This window comes from Eucalyptus grandis, chromosome 6 (assembly GCF_016545825.1).
Source record: "Eucalyptus grandis isolate ANBG69807.140 chromosome 6, ASM1654582v1, whole genome shotgun sequence".
In the NCBI taxonomy this organism is placed as follows: domain Eukaryota; kingdom Viridiplantae; phylum Streptophyta; class Magnoliopsida; order Myrtales; family Myrtaceae; genus Eucalyptus; species Eucalyptus grandis.
This window is the reverse complement of record NC_052617.1, coordinates 6,775,857-6,793,174: the sequence shown is the minus strand read 5'-3', so window position 1 is coordinate 6,793,174 and position 17,318 is coordinate 6,775,857. Positions and strand designations below refer to the sequence as shown.

The window sequence follows — 17,318 nt, the reverse complement described above, 5'->3', positions numbered from 1 at the left end:
AAACAAGCCGTCAGCTTTAGATAATAAGAGGGTTTACTATTTTTCTCATCACAAGAAGAGAGGCGAATAGGTGGAGAGAGAGGGAAGATAGATTTATGTTGTCCGACATGAATTTACAAGCTAAACGTGTCGTGACCATGTGATAAATATAAAATCATATTTAAGAATGTCTTTACAATTCTCGTTAAATGTATTTGAGACCCATAATTCCCTCGACAAAGAGAATGGTGGGTTCGTTGAGAATCACAAAAATCTTTTGATGCATTTGTTTCGCAAGTGTCGACGCATAGGCGCGCTTTAGAAGTGTTCATCACGCGAATTCCGTGTGACATTGAAATGAGAGGAGCTCACTCGACAGTAACACTTAAATCCGAACTAGACATTCGAACACGATTACAGCAAGGCCGGTAATGAGCCCAAGCCCAAGCCCAATACTTATCTGAACCAACGAGCCCAATCAAAGCATTCGGGCTTGGGATTTGAAGCCCATTGCGAAGCCCGGGAATGCGGGGGTAACCCTAGCTCTCTCGTGTCGCTTATATATAACGTCGCAGCGACAAAGCTCCTTCTCCCCTCTGCAGCCTCAGCACAGTCAAATACTATTATAATCTCCACAAGAACTCTCTCTCTCTCTCTCTCTCTCTCTCTGGTGTTTATTATTTCTTATTTTATGAATTGATTTCTCTTGTTTGCTGTTCTCGATTATTATGGCTGCTGCTGTGGGCACGATTTTAATACTTGCAAGTGGGTCGGATGGGGGTGGGGGGATTCATGCAGATGACGAGGAAGATGTCCGAGCTGTGAGAAGTTGGGGAACAAAAGCACCAACGATGTTGATTCCTCTCACAAACTTCCATGACTCTGATGCATGCCCACCCCCCCATAACTTCTCCCATCATCCTCGTCCTTCATCTTGATGCAAACCCCGTTTACAAAATCATGTCTTGAGCAATCTGTTCAGGAAATAGTTCGAGATGGATCGTGTTACTAGCAATCGTGTCAAGGGGGAATGCTTGATTCCGAAGCATTGGTGCATAAAAACTCAGTTTTTTAGTTTTTTTATATGATTATCCTTTAATATAGATTTTACGGACACCCGTTTCTTGCCTCCATCAATTGCCAGGTAACTGTCATGTTAGGCACACTGAATTTTCTCCAAGGCTACTCTTCTTTTTTTGGCCAATCAAATGAGGATCTGTATGACAAGATGAAAGAAAAGGATGAGTTTTCTTATAGTGGAGGAGGGGAAAATACGCGGCAGTCTAGAATTGATGTCTTTGGTTTTCTATTTCTCTTTTTTAATCTATTCCCTTTTTTTCTTTTTCTTTTTATCTTTTGTTCCTTTCAAAAGTAGATTTTTAAATTATTATATGGGACATATCTAGTTTGAACTTTTTTTTTCTCCGTAATTTTTTTCGCCGCATAATAGAACTGTCCAAACCTTAGTGCAAAAATGTATCGCATAGGGCCCGTTTGGTTCAATTTCGAGGAAATGCATGTATCTACGAGTGAATGAGCATTTTGTGAAGCAAGTATGTTTGGAAATTCATTATATATTTTGGAGAAAATGTCACAAATGATCCATAAAACTTTTACTTAATATATAATCTCGTCTCTAATTTTCGATTGGCTCAATTTAGTCCATAAATTATCGATAATCGTTCGATCTAGTCCTTCAGTTAAAAATTAACTGTTTTTCTTTCTTCTTCTTTTCTTCTTCTCTCTTCTCTTCATCATCCATGACGGAGCCGACGAAGGGAAGCCGGTAAGCGCTATCCTCGCCGAACACGGGCGGCGTCGATGCAAGTTGGCCCTAGCCAGCCCAAGTGAGGGCGACCCTCGCCCGATGCCGGCTTCCCTTCGACTCCACCATGGCTGGTAGAGGGAAGAGAGGAGAAAGCAAAAAAAAAAAAAAAAAGAGACCAAAATGCCCAATTTCATTAACTTTAACTAATGGAAGAACAAAATTGGTAATGGAAGAACAAAATTGGTCTATTTTCAAATAATTATGGACTAGATTTGACATTTATTAATAATTTAGGGACTAAATTGGGACAAAATTGAGTTAATCAAAAGTTTAGGGATGAGATTGCATATTAGGTAGAAGTCCAAACCATTTGTGACATTTTTCCTATATTTTGTAAAGTGAAAAGAAAAAGGAAAAAAATAAAATAAACGGGAGGAGGTGGTCGTGGGGAGGCGGCTAGTGGCGGTGGTCGGCCTTGGATCGTGTGACCCAAGCGACGACGCGATCTCGCCTGAGGTCGAGACGCGATCTCGCTTGAGGTCGCTCGACCTCAGGCGATGGTCACCGAGACGCACAACCCCAGCACGGCGATAGCGATTCTTTGGAGAAGCCCGACTCAAAGAAAACGAACCGAAGAAGATGGGTGGGTAAGAAGAAGATAAACAGTGACTCGTTGAACAGTGAAATCACATCTCTAAAATGCCAATGCTCAAAGCAACTCGTCCCAGCAATGGGCTTTATGTTGATATTGGGCAAATGAACTTTAATACATGCCAAACACAAAATATTGGAAAGCCAAACCAAACGGGGTTATGTATCATGGATCATGGGTCTTCAAATAGGAAGCAAAAATATGCGGTGTGTTTACTCTTACCATTAGTACCACCAATTAAAGTCATGACAATCGAAAAATCCATCCATTGGTGACTTGAAATTGGTAGAGTAATCAAATGAGGAGGCCAGGGACAGCGTTAGTCCTTTTTCTTTTTCTTTTTTATCCCTTTTTCTTTTTTTTTATCCCTTTTTCCTCGGCTGCAAACCTCTAGGCTCACTAGAAAATGACTGCTAACAACGAGCTTTGAGCAACGATGGAAACATACTGCTTTACTGGGGAGCCGAAGGTGAAGCGGAATCGAATCCTACAGTTTACTTTTCGAAGTTTTCTTAAAGGCGACGAGTTACTTTAACAAAATACGGAATCCGTTATTTGCCCCTGGACGACGGGATTTGCATCGACACGAAATGCATTTCACTGCAACAAACCAGCTCAAAAAATGACCAATGAGGCACGACTCCCAGCATCCAGCACAACATTTACGTTCCATCGTGTAATTATCTGCGATGATTGTGAATAAAAAGAAAAAGTAGTTTCTAATCTAAAAAGATTTAGTTGAAACTGAAGCATATGCATTCAAAAGCTGTTTCGCGAAAAATATACATTTCAATGAATTTATGTATGTCAGTGCCTAATTCTGTAATTACAGATAAAACCAAACACTTGGACAAGTTCCTGCCCTAAACAATCGCCTCACCTTGATTTTAGTTTTATTAATTTAGCTAGCCTTCCTCAAACAGTTTTCTGACTTGCCTTAAAACCTTTTGATTTCCTTTATCTTGGCCTCCTGTTTGATCGCCTCCTCTCCAACCGCTGGCGACGTATCTCTCAGGATTAGCCCAGCCCTTACCCCATTCAGAAAAAGTGGAAAATGGTCTCCGTTTTCTCCCCTAGAGAAGCATATCAACTTCAGGAGTTATGTACAGGCTTTCCTCTCTTTGTGATTTCACAAAATCCCATCCTCGTTCTGTTAGCTCAAAATATTTTATCTGAACATGAGCCTGCAAAAAGGACGTCCTGAATTACTAAGGAGCCCGTGATGATGCAGATATGTACCTTCAATCGAATGTGCATTCTGAATGTGTGCAAAAGCAATGGAACTAGACGACCATGCGAGTGTTTCCTTAGATAAACTGAAAGCTTTGAACTGACGCTAAGTGTACTGAGAGATTATGCAGGGCCATCCCTAAAAATAATGTCCTTGATGTCCGTGTTATCCACTTATCAGATGATGGCAAGACAAGATTTACTCATGTCTGCATATTTTCCAACAAAATGTCTAGTTTAATTCATTATAAGAGTGCATACCTTCTCATCACCCTCTTTGATGTATCCTTCACTTTCCATAACTCGAGCAAGACCTTGCCACCATGACATGTCAATTGCCATGTACTTAGGAATAGGATACTGCAGAGGGGAATATCAGTACATCAGGTAACAGCTGGCATAAAGGAAATACATAAAATATGCGATCCACATCAGAGAAAAGCGACTCATCATTGAACATATTTGTACACTGTTCTTTTTCACCTTCTTTTATTTTTTGGTTCGAACCTTTTACCATTTCAAGTGTCAAATTTTAGGACTGGCAGCAGCAAGCTAACAAAGAGAACCTGACAAGCAGTGAAGCATTTGTCCACCATATCTGAGAATATGCTCTCCCTTTCGATACCAGGATGAGAAAGGAGAATGAACAGACGAATTGCCAGGAAGAAGACACTCTATTTGAACTGCCCCTCCCTCAAGGAGGCAGCTACTTGTAGTGGGGTGTGTGTGTGGGTGAGTGTGGGTGTGGGTGTGTGTGTGGGTGTGTGTGAGAGAGAGAGAGAGAGAGAGAGTACCTGCTTCCTGATTTTACTGACCAAGAGCTTGAGATATAGCTTCTCAACATACCGTCTTCGTTTGACCTCACGATGTGTTATATCATCATCATATGAGTCGGCAATGTATCCACTGTTTCCCCAAGACAAAGCATATGGTTTCTGCATTGCAGGGACTTAGAGATTACCTATCACCTTATGTCACTGTACAATACATCCCTTGCTAATTTGCATGTAAAGCCATAAAAAAACAACGAAGATTCTTAGCAGTAGACCCATTAAACGGGTGGGTTGGGTCGGGTCGTAAATGGTCCGACCCAAATCGACCCATTTAACCCGTTTATGACCTATTTATTATAGTGCAAATTTTTTTACCCATACCTAACCCGATCCATACCCAACTCATACCTGACCCATTTAACGAAATCTAAAAAAGCTTATATATATTTTAAAACGGTATTGATAACATGATTTTATACAATAAAAATTTAATGGATAATTTTTATAATTTTATAATAATTATTATTTTTTAATTATTTTTAAAATTTTCTTTTTTTCTTTCTTTTTTCTTCTTCCTCTTCTTTGGCCGGCCACAATGACGGCCAACAACCGGCCACGGGCGAGCTTGAGCTCGCCCTCGCCGGATCTCGGCGAGGCCGGAGCCTTGCCCGACACCACCGAGTTCGAGTCTTGCCCGATCGGCGAGGTTCGGGCCTCGCGAACGTCGGTGAGGCCTCGCCTCACCAGATCCGGCAAGCTCGAGGCTCGCCGATGCCAGCAAGCCTTGAGCTCGCGGATCGGCGAGGCTCGAGTCTCGCTAGACGTCGGCAAGGCCTCCGCCTCGCCGAGATCTAGCGAGCTCAAGGCTCGCCGGCGTCGAGCGAGCTTGAGCTCGCCCCTTGCCCGACGCCGGCGAGGTCGAGGCTCGCCTGGCCGGTCGCCATGCCTGGGACCAGGAGGAAGAAGAAAGAAAAATAAATAAATAAATAATTATAATAAAAAAATTATTATAATTTTGGTTTTTATTAAAAAATAATTTGTAAAGTTAAAGAGAAGAGAAAGAGATAATGAGGTTTTGAGTGGAAATAAATTGTTTTATTTTTAATGGGTTGATAAATTTGTCATAAACAGGTCAGAGAGCTAACCCATTTAGAATTCATATATTTTAGTCTTGACCCATTAAAATTCATTATGAGTACTTTATGAAATAAAGCTTGACCCATTAATGACCCATTTATTCATAAATGGGTCCATAAATAGGTTACACAACCCATTTAACACCTCTACTTAGCAGCAACTGCATTTACTAATGCCAATTCCATCTATAATGCACAACTTCACTCAATCAAAATAATGCTGCCTAAAAAACCTCTTGCTCTTCCTTTATCATTATGTAATGGTCTGAGAATACCAAATAAAACTATCTTTTGCCCTTTCATCTTTCCTCCAAACGAATTAAAAATGCCCATCTCTCTAAACAATCTAAAGCATATCTTTCAAGTTCTAAATGACAGAAAGGACCTTCTATCCTCCAGTATGATGTTTGTGGAACATCTCATACAGTGAGAAGAAATAATATGGTGCCATTACATTTCATCTACAATGAGAAGAAATAGTCTGGCGCTGATATTGTCATATCTCCAACAAAGTATAGGACTGGAGCCCTTGGTCACAAAACATTGTGAAGATTAACCAGATATGAACTCCTGATATCTCACGGTTCTATGAACTAACCTTGTTAGCAGCGAGAACCTGCATGAAAATATCAGCCTCTTCCCTCACATTTAGCCTCTCAGGAGGTCCTTTAATGCACACATCGCACCTACAATGATAGATACTCCATAATCTTGAAAAGTAATCATTTGATATCATAGAAGGGAGCTCAAAGAATTAACTATCTTCTCTGAATCCTATTTTTTGTCAACTTCTCTGAATCCTATGTGACGTACCAAAATGAGCAAAGGCAGGATTTCATGAAATGGAATGATAAGTCATATTTTATCAGGTTGATCTGGCTAAGGAGCTAAAACTACCATCAACCTAAATTTCAGCATGATGTAGCTGCTCAATAGACCATAATTCATGAGAGCATATTTTACAAACAAAGCAGAAAAGGATGAGCAATGTACAAGTAGCACTTCTCGTGACTGAAGTGCTCCCCAAAATACTCAACGAGTGATCTAGCTCGACAGTTTGCAGTGTTCATTCCATATCTGCAGCAAAAAAAAAAAAAAAAAAAAAAAAGGCTGGCAATAAAATATTAAGACATGTCCAACTAATGGAATGAAGGAGAACAAGTAAACATACCTGTGACAATCAGACAGCATTTTGTACGCTAGTTTCAACTGATTTTCACTTCTTCGACTAGGCAACAAAGTTGGTGTTCTTGCTAAATTAGCAAAGAGTACTGATTGGGGAGGAGAGAAGACATATATAAGGATACACACAATACATATTGTAGCTTACAAAATACAGAATAAATGGAGAAAGACACTGCATAGTGCATCATTACTGCCAGGATCACTCACCAAAAAAAGTACAAAGTTATCCTAAGTCTAATAAATAATGTGAAACAGAACTAAAACAATTCAGCCAGGTGAAAAAAATTTCTCCAACCAGAGAGCCGATAAACAAGAAACGAAGGATCAATAACACTATAAAGTGGAAATCTATTTGTTGCGAATATATTTCCTTGCTCTTCTGAGGTTTAAAAAAGCATAGAACTTCTGTTCAAAAAAAAAAAAAAAGCATAGAACTCTCCCTCCCTGGCCACCTGGGCTTCCCTTATTAAGTAGAGAATTCGATAGTTCTTTCTATGGATATACAAAACTAACAGCCTCAAACCACAATGTACAGTATAAAGAACTTACTGCAATCTGCTAATTTTCCATCTCTTCCAGCACGCCCTGCTTCTTGATAGTATGCTTCTAAACTCTGCAAGTGAATTCAACCTGGAATCTCAAACTCATATGTAAGAAGTGCCACTTAAGCATTCTTAGCAAGGAAAAGAAGGATGACCGAGAAAAAAAAAAGAGAGAGAGAAAGGAATGGGATAAAAGGAAAATCAGCGCAGTATAAAAGACATTGAGATGCTGACCTGTGGCCAACCATAGTGGATGATTCTTCTGACATTTAACTTGTTGATCCCCATTCCAAAAGCCACAGTTGCAACAACAACCTGGATGTCAGGTAACAAAGCAGGTCTCAAATAGCAGTATTATGAAGGAGATGCTCAATGAACTATTCCTATTGCATGCTGTGATATGGAGGAGATACTTCACAAAGGATCAAATGCAGATCAAGCCACTTAACACATTTTATCTTATGCACTATATTTGCAGAGGACAATAATCCAATATACAATTATGGTTACCTCTACTTTGTCCTCATGAAATTCCTCGTGGACTTGCCTAATATATGATTTTTGGCAACTGTAAAGAAATAAACAATTTATCAGCTACAATGGAATAATTATTTGAATTGTAAGTAAAAAGTCAAGATAAACAGAGTTAAAGGATATCTTATATCTGTCTAACTTGTAATTTCTACCATTTATGATGTACATGACATCACATTCATACCAGGTAAATGTTCATTGAGCACTTGAACTGCTCACGTATTATCTCTACTTCTACAGATACAAGTCATATATCTCTGGCAGCATTGCAGAAATCAAGACGTGAAATCTCTGAATATATTTATCCACGTGATTCAAATCTTTTGGTGAAAAAGTAGAGAAAATTTCTAGTGAAAAACCCAGCGATTAATATAAAAAAAATGTGGAGTAGTTTGAGGCAAGAATGATACCAAAATGAAACCATCAAATTGAGAATACATCAATTAAAAAGGGTATTTATTATGCAGAATGAAACCTTGGCATTATAAGCTTTTGCTTTGATGCTGAAGCCACACAAGAATTTGGCAATTGTCAAAGTTTCTTTCCTCGTAGGGACATAAATAATAGTAGGTCCATGCCTTTCCTTCAGTTCCATTGGTGAATCAGACATCTCAAAAGAACCAGATACCTCCTGGCTTAAATCAGGAGATTCTCCATGGAATCCTCCACAGGGAACTGCAAGGGCCAATTGAATAGCACAGTTTTTGGACAATTTCCATTTTATGAGTAAGTTTTCATAAAGTCCCTTGCTCCACATCCTACAAGCATATATAATCAGCAATGGTGGAAACGTCATGCCATAATCAGAATTCCAAAGATATTCCTCTTTAATAAGAAGTTATACCATCCCAATCATCCATACCCTGGAAGGTATCCGTTTCATCTTCTAAGTATTCAATTGACAATTCTCTCTCCCTCGAAGAGATGTTATCATTATTCACCGAATTTGCTTCATCATCTTCATATCTGTCACAGTAATTGTCCTCTGAACATACCTGATGTATTATCGGAATCTTCAGCACGGTCGAGATGCTGTTTGTCACCGATCAAAACATGGCAATCCTTTTTGTAAGTCTCTAAAGAAGTTCCGCTATGCTTAACCTGTTAACAGCAGGCCCATATTAGGAGCAAATCTACCAAAAATCATGCTGGTGCATATTTCTGTTTTCAAGCACTTAAATATCCCTATGAACACATAAAACCTAATCCAATCCTTAGAACAAAAGAAAACAACAAACTCACAGAAAAACGTAGATTGGAGTGGTAGAATGATGTAAGCACAATCTTTGTCTCCTTTGACATGCAAAGGCACTGAATAATATCTTTTCGAACATGGTTAGTAGCAGTAGCAGTCAAAGCCATCAGTGGGATGTCAAAAGTGCTGAAGTTCTCTCTTAACACAGATAGTTTCCTGAAATGGGAAAAAACTTCAGTCAGGAAAGAATCCTTACCATAATCTTTAATCATCATAATTGTCCCCTCTATCAACCAGGATCGTTAACATGCAAAGCTGAACCAATGGTCAAAGTCATGGTAAATAACCGAGCAACAGGTAAGAAAAAGAGAGAAGAAATGAATGATCAGAAGAAATGACTAACGAAAATCAAATTGTATTACAGAAATGAAAGATAGAAATATATGAGATAAAATGACAGGTTTATCATCATGTCTATGATTAAAGTATGTGACACTTTTAGCAAGTCAGGTCTAAGATGGTTAATCACCTGCCAGACAAATTAGGTAGTGTACAGAGAAAGATCGGATCAGAAGAAAAGGGTTAACCTGTAGTCAGGCCGAAAATCATGGCCCCATTTCAAAACACAGTGGACTTCATCAATTGCAAATAATGCAATTCCTTGGCCTGCTGCAAGACTTTGTAGTGGCTTTATCAGCCTGTAGGAAGATCCATATCACTTGGTAAAAAAATGACAAGAGATAACACAACTGCACATGACATGTCAAACTTCTACCTTAAAACCGACTCTGGGCAAACATATATCAGACCATATTTTCCCTCCATCGCTTTCTTTTCCACACTCTTGTCAGGTTGCCCAGATCCAAGAAAGCAGGCAGAGACATCATGTTTTGCGAGCTTTAGACACTGGTCATGCATTAAACTTATCAATGGTGGGATCACAACAACCACCTTCCCAGTCAGTAGGGCTGGAATCTGGAAACGCAGTGATTTACCTGAAAAAAGAGATCATTGCTGAATATAGAACCAGCTCTAGGTCTGAAAGTATTTTGGTCAATCACAAGCAAATAAAAATCACCAGATCCTGTTGCAGCAAGAACAAGGCAATCTTGGTTAGATAGCCAAGCAGCCAAAGCTTCTCTCTGGAAATTCTTCAAGGATGCATGACCAAAGTGCTTCCGTAAGAGACTACTAACTTGCTGCTCCCAGTCTGCTCCCAAACACACTTCTGGGAAATCAACAGCAATAATTTCTGATGTGATCTTGGTGTCTCGATGCATATCAGGATGGACGTTCCCATTTCCTTCCATGACAGGTGAGACTTTTGACCCTGCATCCAAAGCATCTTTTGCCACATTAAATTTACTTCTTTTCGTTTGCATTTTTGTACCAAAATGATCCAGAATGTTAGATTGCTGCATTTTTTCTGAAGGTTGTGACAGGGACGAAGCTCTTTTGCCTGAAGCTTTTACACAAACTTTGGAACAGTTAGAACTTGTTGATGCACCCAAATTGGTACTCCAAGGGCCATTCAGGATATAGTCAGCTGCATCATTTATTGAAGCACCAACCATTTTCACAGCCTCTACTGCTAAAGAATATTTAAATCCCATTTCAACAAGTTTTGCAATGACGGCATCACCATCAACAGCTTCACCCTTCATGATATAGATTCTGAATTTTTAGGATGTACTGGAGAGTACACTAAAAGAAAGGAATAAAGAATGTCACATGATGATGTAAGAATAATGGAGTCTCTTTGTATGTCATCAGCATAACAAGATATTGCTCCGACGTGCACATGTTGCAAAAGAATTTTACATTCGAGAAAGCCTACAAGTCCTCCAAGTCATAAAAGGTTGAACACGTAAGTAATCTGGACTCACAGAAATAACAGGTGTAGAAGGATAGAAGAATCGTGCCTTATCAACAACAACAGGAGAATCTGCGGAACAGTGGAGAGTCAGTCATTTGATTCTTAAAATTAGGAATTATATCATGGTGAGGGACTCGATCATCTCAGCTTTCGCATCAAAAACTGTCGAAATCCCCAACCAGGCAAGTCCCAATTCCAACAAAAGTTAAACAAACAAGTGTCTGCGGAACAGTGATCGAACTACGTTCGATCGAGCCACGCGCACCCCAACGGAATCGTTCGTTTCCTTCTACTACGACAATCAAACCAGGAACGCCCGTCTCAACTACGAACCAGCCAACTAAAAGACCGGCTTCATCGAGCGACAAAGTAAGCTCGGACAATCCATCCGGTTCGCTCCGCGAGCGCACTTACCTCGTTCCTGCGGAGCCGACCGGAGGAAACCCTAAGTGCGATCGGTGGAGGGAGAGCGAGAGAGAGAAGGTGTTTTTGGAAATGCTCGCGATTCGATCCGACCTTCCTCTTCGCAGGCGCGCGAAGGTTGAGCTCGAGCGCCAGCCCTGTTCGAGCTTTTCTGTTTTTTTTTTGGAGGGAGGGAGGGATTTGCAGAGCAGGTGCGTTTTGCTACTCGAGCGGTGCGTTTTGCCCGCTTTTTGCAACGGCGATGGATACGAATTACGAAACGACGATGCGGAATGGGCTCGTGAGAAGAGAGACGGATCCAACGCGACTTCAGTTCCCGAACTCAGGCCCGTTTGGTTCAATTTGAGGAAATGACTTTGAAAAAAGAAAATATTTTTGAGATAAAGGATTTTTCAAAATACTACACTGTTTGATAAATTGTAATGTCAAATAGTATTGAAAAGTAACTTTGGCATAAACACCATTTGGCAAAACTCATATTTGTAATTGGCTTTTACTATTTTTTTTTTTTAAATCTAAAAATCAAATTTGACGACTGGCATTCTGTCGAACGGTTAGATCTGGCCTCAAAATTGCCAAATTTGGCGACCTCATGAGGCGTTACGTGGCGCGCGCGAGCCAAGCGACGCCGCCTGGGTCGTGAGTCGCGCCACCCCAGGCAGTGATCACCGGGGACGCGTAACCCCCAGGCGACGGTGGAGGCTGCTAGAGAAGCCCAACTCTTAGGCGGGAAAGACAAAGACGAATGAGGAAGAAGATGAACAATGACAAAACTTGCATTTTCAAAATGCCCAATGTTCAAAGCAGGCCTTGAAGTGCATTAGGCTTTTAGCATTAGAAATGCTGGTATTTGGCCAATGAGCTTTTAAAATTATTTGCCAAACATAAAATATTTTCCACCAAAGCCCCTTACGAAAGCTGAACCAAACGGAGCCATAGAGAGTGCTACGATTGTCAAAAAATTTAAGAACTGATTTCACGGGCTACAATCTTAAATTTTCAATGCCATGAACAGATTGGTAATGTCTGGATTGCTAAATCTGTTTGGTCCCGCGGCATTGCGCGGTATAATATTCTAATTACATTAATAAATCAAGCAAATTGAACGCGTGGGAAGAAACCCAAAGTGGGCTTGGTAACTAAGCTAGGGTCCATGATCCACAGCCTAAGGCCCAATAGAGCAATGAAGGCCCAAGAGAGAGAACAGAAATTCTACGTGGCTACTATTTTTGTAAAGGGCAAAACCCCTAGCGAATCAATTTTTGACAAATCCTACGCGGAAAAGAACCGACTTCACTTAAAATTAACAAAAAGTCTTCTTCTTTTTTACTTTGTTCAACGAAAATCTTCGCATTCTTCCAAAAGCAAAGGGCGATATTTTTGTAAAGAGTAAAACATGTTTATTAACAATTGTAACAAGGCTACTTACTTTTCCTTTTACGCACAGGTTCTTCTTCATCATTGCCAAGCTCATTCTCCAAACCAACAATTTTATTGTCGCAACTTTCTTCATCTTCATTTCCATTAGCTTCAGTTGGAGCTCCATCCTTATTTATTGACTCACACCTTTATTCTAAAGCTACCAATTTTATTTTATTTTTGTAAATTCAATTTGCTTTTGTCTTGATTGTGCGAGTTCATCATCATCTTTGTTACTTGGAAAATTTACTATTGTCAAATATTCATTTTCCAATTCATTAGATAGAGTAACTTCTCATTCTAATCTAATTAAGTTTTCATCACCCACATCTTCACCTAAGATTTCAGGACATCTCCCTGTTTGCTCATCTCTATCAATATGATTTGTCTTCCTTTCCTCCCTCACTTGCTTCTCACATTGCCCTCCATTTACACTTATCTCCAACCTGATTACTTGCTTGAGTAGGATCTTTCACTTCTCCTCTTTCAGTGGTCTTGCCATCCTCATGATTTCTATCATCCTCACCATTCTCATCATCACTAGAATATTCAACATAGACCTTAGTTTTGTCGCTATGAAAATAATAGTAAATAATATCCTTAATACCATTATCGTCATTAGAAATTCTCAAACCATCCTTCAATTCCTTCTCAGGAACACATTAATGCAGTTTTTGGACTTTCCATCGTAAAAATTACACAAAATCCCTCACAAAATCAATATATGATGATTTTCCAATATTGACAGAGATAGTACATTTATTTCCACCTACATATTCTTAATCTTCGGCGCCAATAATAAACTCCCCACCATAGCAAACAATAGCGCTTACGTAATTCTCGTCCGTGTTGATGCTGCACCTAAGGAGGAAAAAAGTCATTAATTTTGGGACCACAAAGAAAAATCATCAACTTCACATGCAAGTTCTTGTTGTTTTGTCAAAAGAAACAAAGGAAACCGATTTATTCAATTCGGTCCCCTTATAGAAACAAATGAAGCCAAATTGAATAAGTGAGGTCCCATCACCCATTTTTCAATTTGATCCCATTTGGTTCCCATAGAAGCACTCCAACTAATTAAATAAAGTGAAGTCTCGCTACTGCCTCGCAAGTATCAAAAAACTACGTTTCCCTTTGAGTTGAGATCTCATTTTCTCCTCCGTGCCCTATTTTTTTATTCAGTCCCCACAAAAGAAAGTAATCCAACTAATTAAACAAAAGTGAGGTCCCCACCACTTTCCCTCCAAGCCGAGCCTTCGTATTGCTGTCCATGTCCTAATTTGTCAATCATATCCTAAATTTTTCACCCAATTGACCCATGGAGAAAACATAACAAACCTGAGTGAGTGAGAGTTAGGGACACAGCTAGCAAACTACGATAAATGACAGTGCAACTACGATGGTAGCCGAGCAACTGCGGCCAAGCAACGGTGGGCAAGCGAGTAAGCTACGTTTGGTGTCCGGCAAGGATCATACTTCATATGTGGACGAATAGCCCTAATTTTAGTCCCCCTTCAGCAATGTCGTTTTGGCCATATGAGCTATGAGGCGCTATTTTTGTAAGGCAATCCACGTGTGATGGCAAAACGATGTTGTTTCTTAAGAAGAATGTAAAATGACTTCATTTATGTCATTCAAGATGGACTGCATTTCTAATTTTTGCCACGTCAACTTATTTTTTATTAATATAAAAGTCATATAATCAGTTTGGTCAGACTCTCTCACCAGTGGCACCAAAATGATTATTTTTCTACTATTTGACACTTAAATGATCCGGCGGAAATGTTTGACTTTAAAATGAGCGCCGCACATAATTTTTAATACTTCTAATATACTTTCCTAGTTAATTTTTTTCTATCTTAATAATAATACCCCCATGGCTCCAAGGAGGACCCACACTCAACTTTCGCATCTAGACGTGGAAAGTTCCTACTAGGCACCCAGTCTTCTTATTGTCCTAAAAGCAACCTTGCTCCCGACCACAGTCCTACCGTTCGCTCCAAGCTGTCTTGATCATTTCTCGCAGAAAATCAATTGAATTCAATTTGATTCCCCGTATCGATCCATCGATTAATCGATCGATCTCAATCCATCCGAATCTCTCTCTCTCTTACCATTCCGTGCGATCGAGCTATAGACTTCTCTCGCGAGAGCCTAGTCTACCTTGCGAAGCTCGGGGAGCAAGCTAAGCGTTATGATGGTCAGTTGGGTTTTCTATTATTTCTCTGCACGCTCTTTTCGTTTTCTTTTCTCCTTCATTTTTTTTTTAGTTCGTGATTTCGTTGCCCATTAACTTGAATATTGGTTTGAAGTACCGCTTTGAGCTTTCGGGCTCAACCATTAATTGTTGGCTGCAACTCAGTTTGTGCTTGGCACGCGATATCAATTGTTCTAGCTCAAGCTTAGGTCACTGTGAATTAGAAGAGCTTCAATTGCAGTCGATCGGTTGGTATTTGAGTCGATTTGATATCTCAAGTGAGTTGAGCATGATATGCTTTTCAATTCGTTGTGATGTATCCTTGGATTATAGCGTATTCTGCTGCCCATAATTCGCAGCTGAACATTGCGTAGAAAGGATCTTACTATTTGATGTTGTATTTTCAATTGAAAGTAGCTTATGTGATGGTGGTTACTGTTACCCAGTCTTCTTAATGGCATGGACTCAAGATCCGGTCAAGTCTCGACATTTTCGTGACTTGAGCTAAGCTTGTACCGATCCGCACTTACGTGTAGAAATATGTTAAATTTGTGATTGGGTATTGGCTTGCCAGGTGATATCAGGGGTGCACAAAATGTTGTCTCCCTAAAAAGTTATTTCTTCTTTTCTTGGTTTTTTGTTTTTGGGTTTTTTTTTTCAAATCTTCTTTCTCGGTTCATATTCTACCTTTATGATGGTATTTGTGTTGGTAGAAATGGTGGACAAAATGAAGAAGGTTGCGAAGCCCAATGTTGCATTGACCGTAGAAGAGAGAAACCTACCACCTGTTGGGTATAAAAATGTTACTGGGGCTCGGAGGGCATCCTGGAGGATTCTGACATCCATAGAGCAAAAGAAAGATGCAACGGGGAACGAGATCAGCTTGAAGCGAATCAAAGATTGCAGTAAGAAGCTTGAATCAGAGCTTTCTAGCATCTGCAGTATTATCATGGTTGTACTTGAGCATGTCATTCCTTCAGCATCCGACGGTGAATCCAAAGTTTTTTACTATAAGATGTGAGATATGATATGTTGCTAGTAGACAACTTTTCCCCTGCTTCTGGGGTACGGCTTTCCATGCTAAGAGATCACTAATGTTTGATGCGTCCATGTGTTTGGTGGAACTTGGCCTTCACAGGAAAGGAGACTACTGTTAGACAAAACTGAGCGATTCTAATCGTGCATTTAAAAATAAAATTCAAACATCAATTATAATCATATGTGGAAAATAGGATTAAAATAATTATAATCTCTAACCATTGTTTGAGTTTACGTTCGTTAGAAATCCACGGAGATTCGACGGCAATTCAACAACGATTATGGGTGCACTCTATCAACCCAATCCCCTTGTGTATTGATGGGGTATTTCCAAATGAGAATGTTTGTGTTAAACCTTGTGATGCCCTAACGTAAAATGGTTGATTGTCTTTATAAACTATCTTTCATTAAAGCGATTTCCAAATGAGTGGTTGTTAAGAAAATGGATGAATGTGGAAAAAAAAAAAAAAAAACCGGCCTAGTGGAATAATCATCACTTAAAGGAGCAAAGTGGGTCGATGTATAAAAATAAATTTTTATTTTTAAAAATTATATTCTTAAAAATGTGGGATCACATTATAAATAATATTCTCCTATCACCTCCAAGGCGCATTCACTCTGCGCCATGTGGCGCTCAATCTAAGAGTTGAAGCTTTGGCCAACTCAATCCTATAATACTCTCTTACAAAAGCTTCCACTAGCCTCCTATAACCCAGGATCTCGTTGACCTCCCATAGCCGATCCAACACTGCTTGCCATTCAGGTGGAAGAGTGTTCATCAAAGCCGGCACCTTCTCAAAATCCGGCATAAGATAACCATTCTAGATGATTTCTGTATCATCGATTGACCTTGACCATGTGTGATACTAAATCACCATCATGCCACCGATAATCAGCTAACTCTTTCATCAGCCTTTTAAGTCTAGCTCTTCCTTCGTCCGTTCTCGGGATTACAGGTATCCGTGCATAACGCATCATAATTCCTGCAACAAATGCAGAACCAAAAAATGGATCACTTATAATCCACAATAAACAAAATAGAAAATACGTATTTTTCAATGATTCATGCAACAAATGAAGAATAAAAAATGGATTACCTCTAACCTACACAAACATAATTGAAAAGGAAACAAATTTCTTTTTTTTTTTTTTTTTTTTTTTTTTTTCAGGTCAATGGTCAACGGTCGTCGGTCAACGGTGGTCAACGAAAGTCAACCGAAGTCAACACATGTCAATGGTCAACGGATGACCGGGTCAGTCAACGGATCGTCGGGTCAAACGGGTCGAGTCGGGTCGGTTGGACCGATGAGGCCGGTCGAACCGCTCGGGCCAACCGAGGCACATGCCCTAACGCGTGCGTGGGCAACCGCC

The 17,318-nt window shown here is 39.8% G+C and overlaps 2 protein-coding genes across 2 annotated transcripts; one reads left to right on the top strand and one right to left on the bottom strand.

Annotated features, from left to right (window-relative positions):
- Positions 1–3,137: 3,137 nt before the first annotated feature.
- On the bottom strand, positions 3,138–11,501 carry LOC104448125 (ATP-dependent DNA helicase Q-like SIM). The gene is made up of 16 exons (XM_039314271.1): positions 10,073–11,501; positions 9,770–9,989; positions 9,582–9,692; positions 9,042–9,210; positions 8,795–8,900; positions 8,275–8,474; positions 8,019–8,056; positions 7,776–7,833; positions 7,500–7,580; positions 7,273–7,336; positions 6,710–6,809; positions 6,532–6,615; positions 6,137–6,224; positions 4,424–4,564; positions 3,891–3,989; positions 3,138–3,583 (listed from the first exon to the last, which is right to left on the bottom strand). The coding sequence occupies exons 1-16, from the start codon at positions 10,656–10,658 to the stop codon at positions 3,473–3,475; spliced, it is 2,256 nt and encodes a 751-aa protein (XP_039170205.1). The 5' UTR covers positions 10,659–11,501; the 3' UTR covers positions 3,138–3,472.
- A 2,610-nt stretch (positions 11,502–14,111) lies between these two features.
- LOC120294269 (14-3-3-like protein C) lies at positions 14,112–15,930 on the top strand. Its single transcript, XM_039314270.1, has 3 exons — positions 14,112–14,154; positions 14,850–14,912; positions 15,623–15,930. Exons 1-3 carry the CDS (start codon positions 14,112–14,114, stop codon positions 15,928–15,930), a joined length of 414 nt encoding a protein of 137 aa, XP_039170204.1.
- Positions 15,931–17,318: the final 1,388 nt, after the last annotated feature.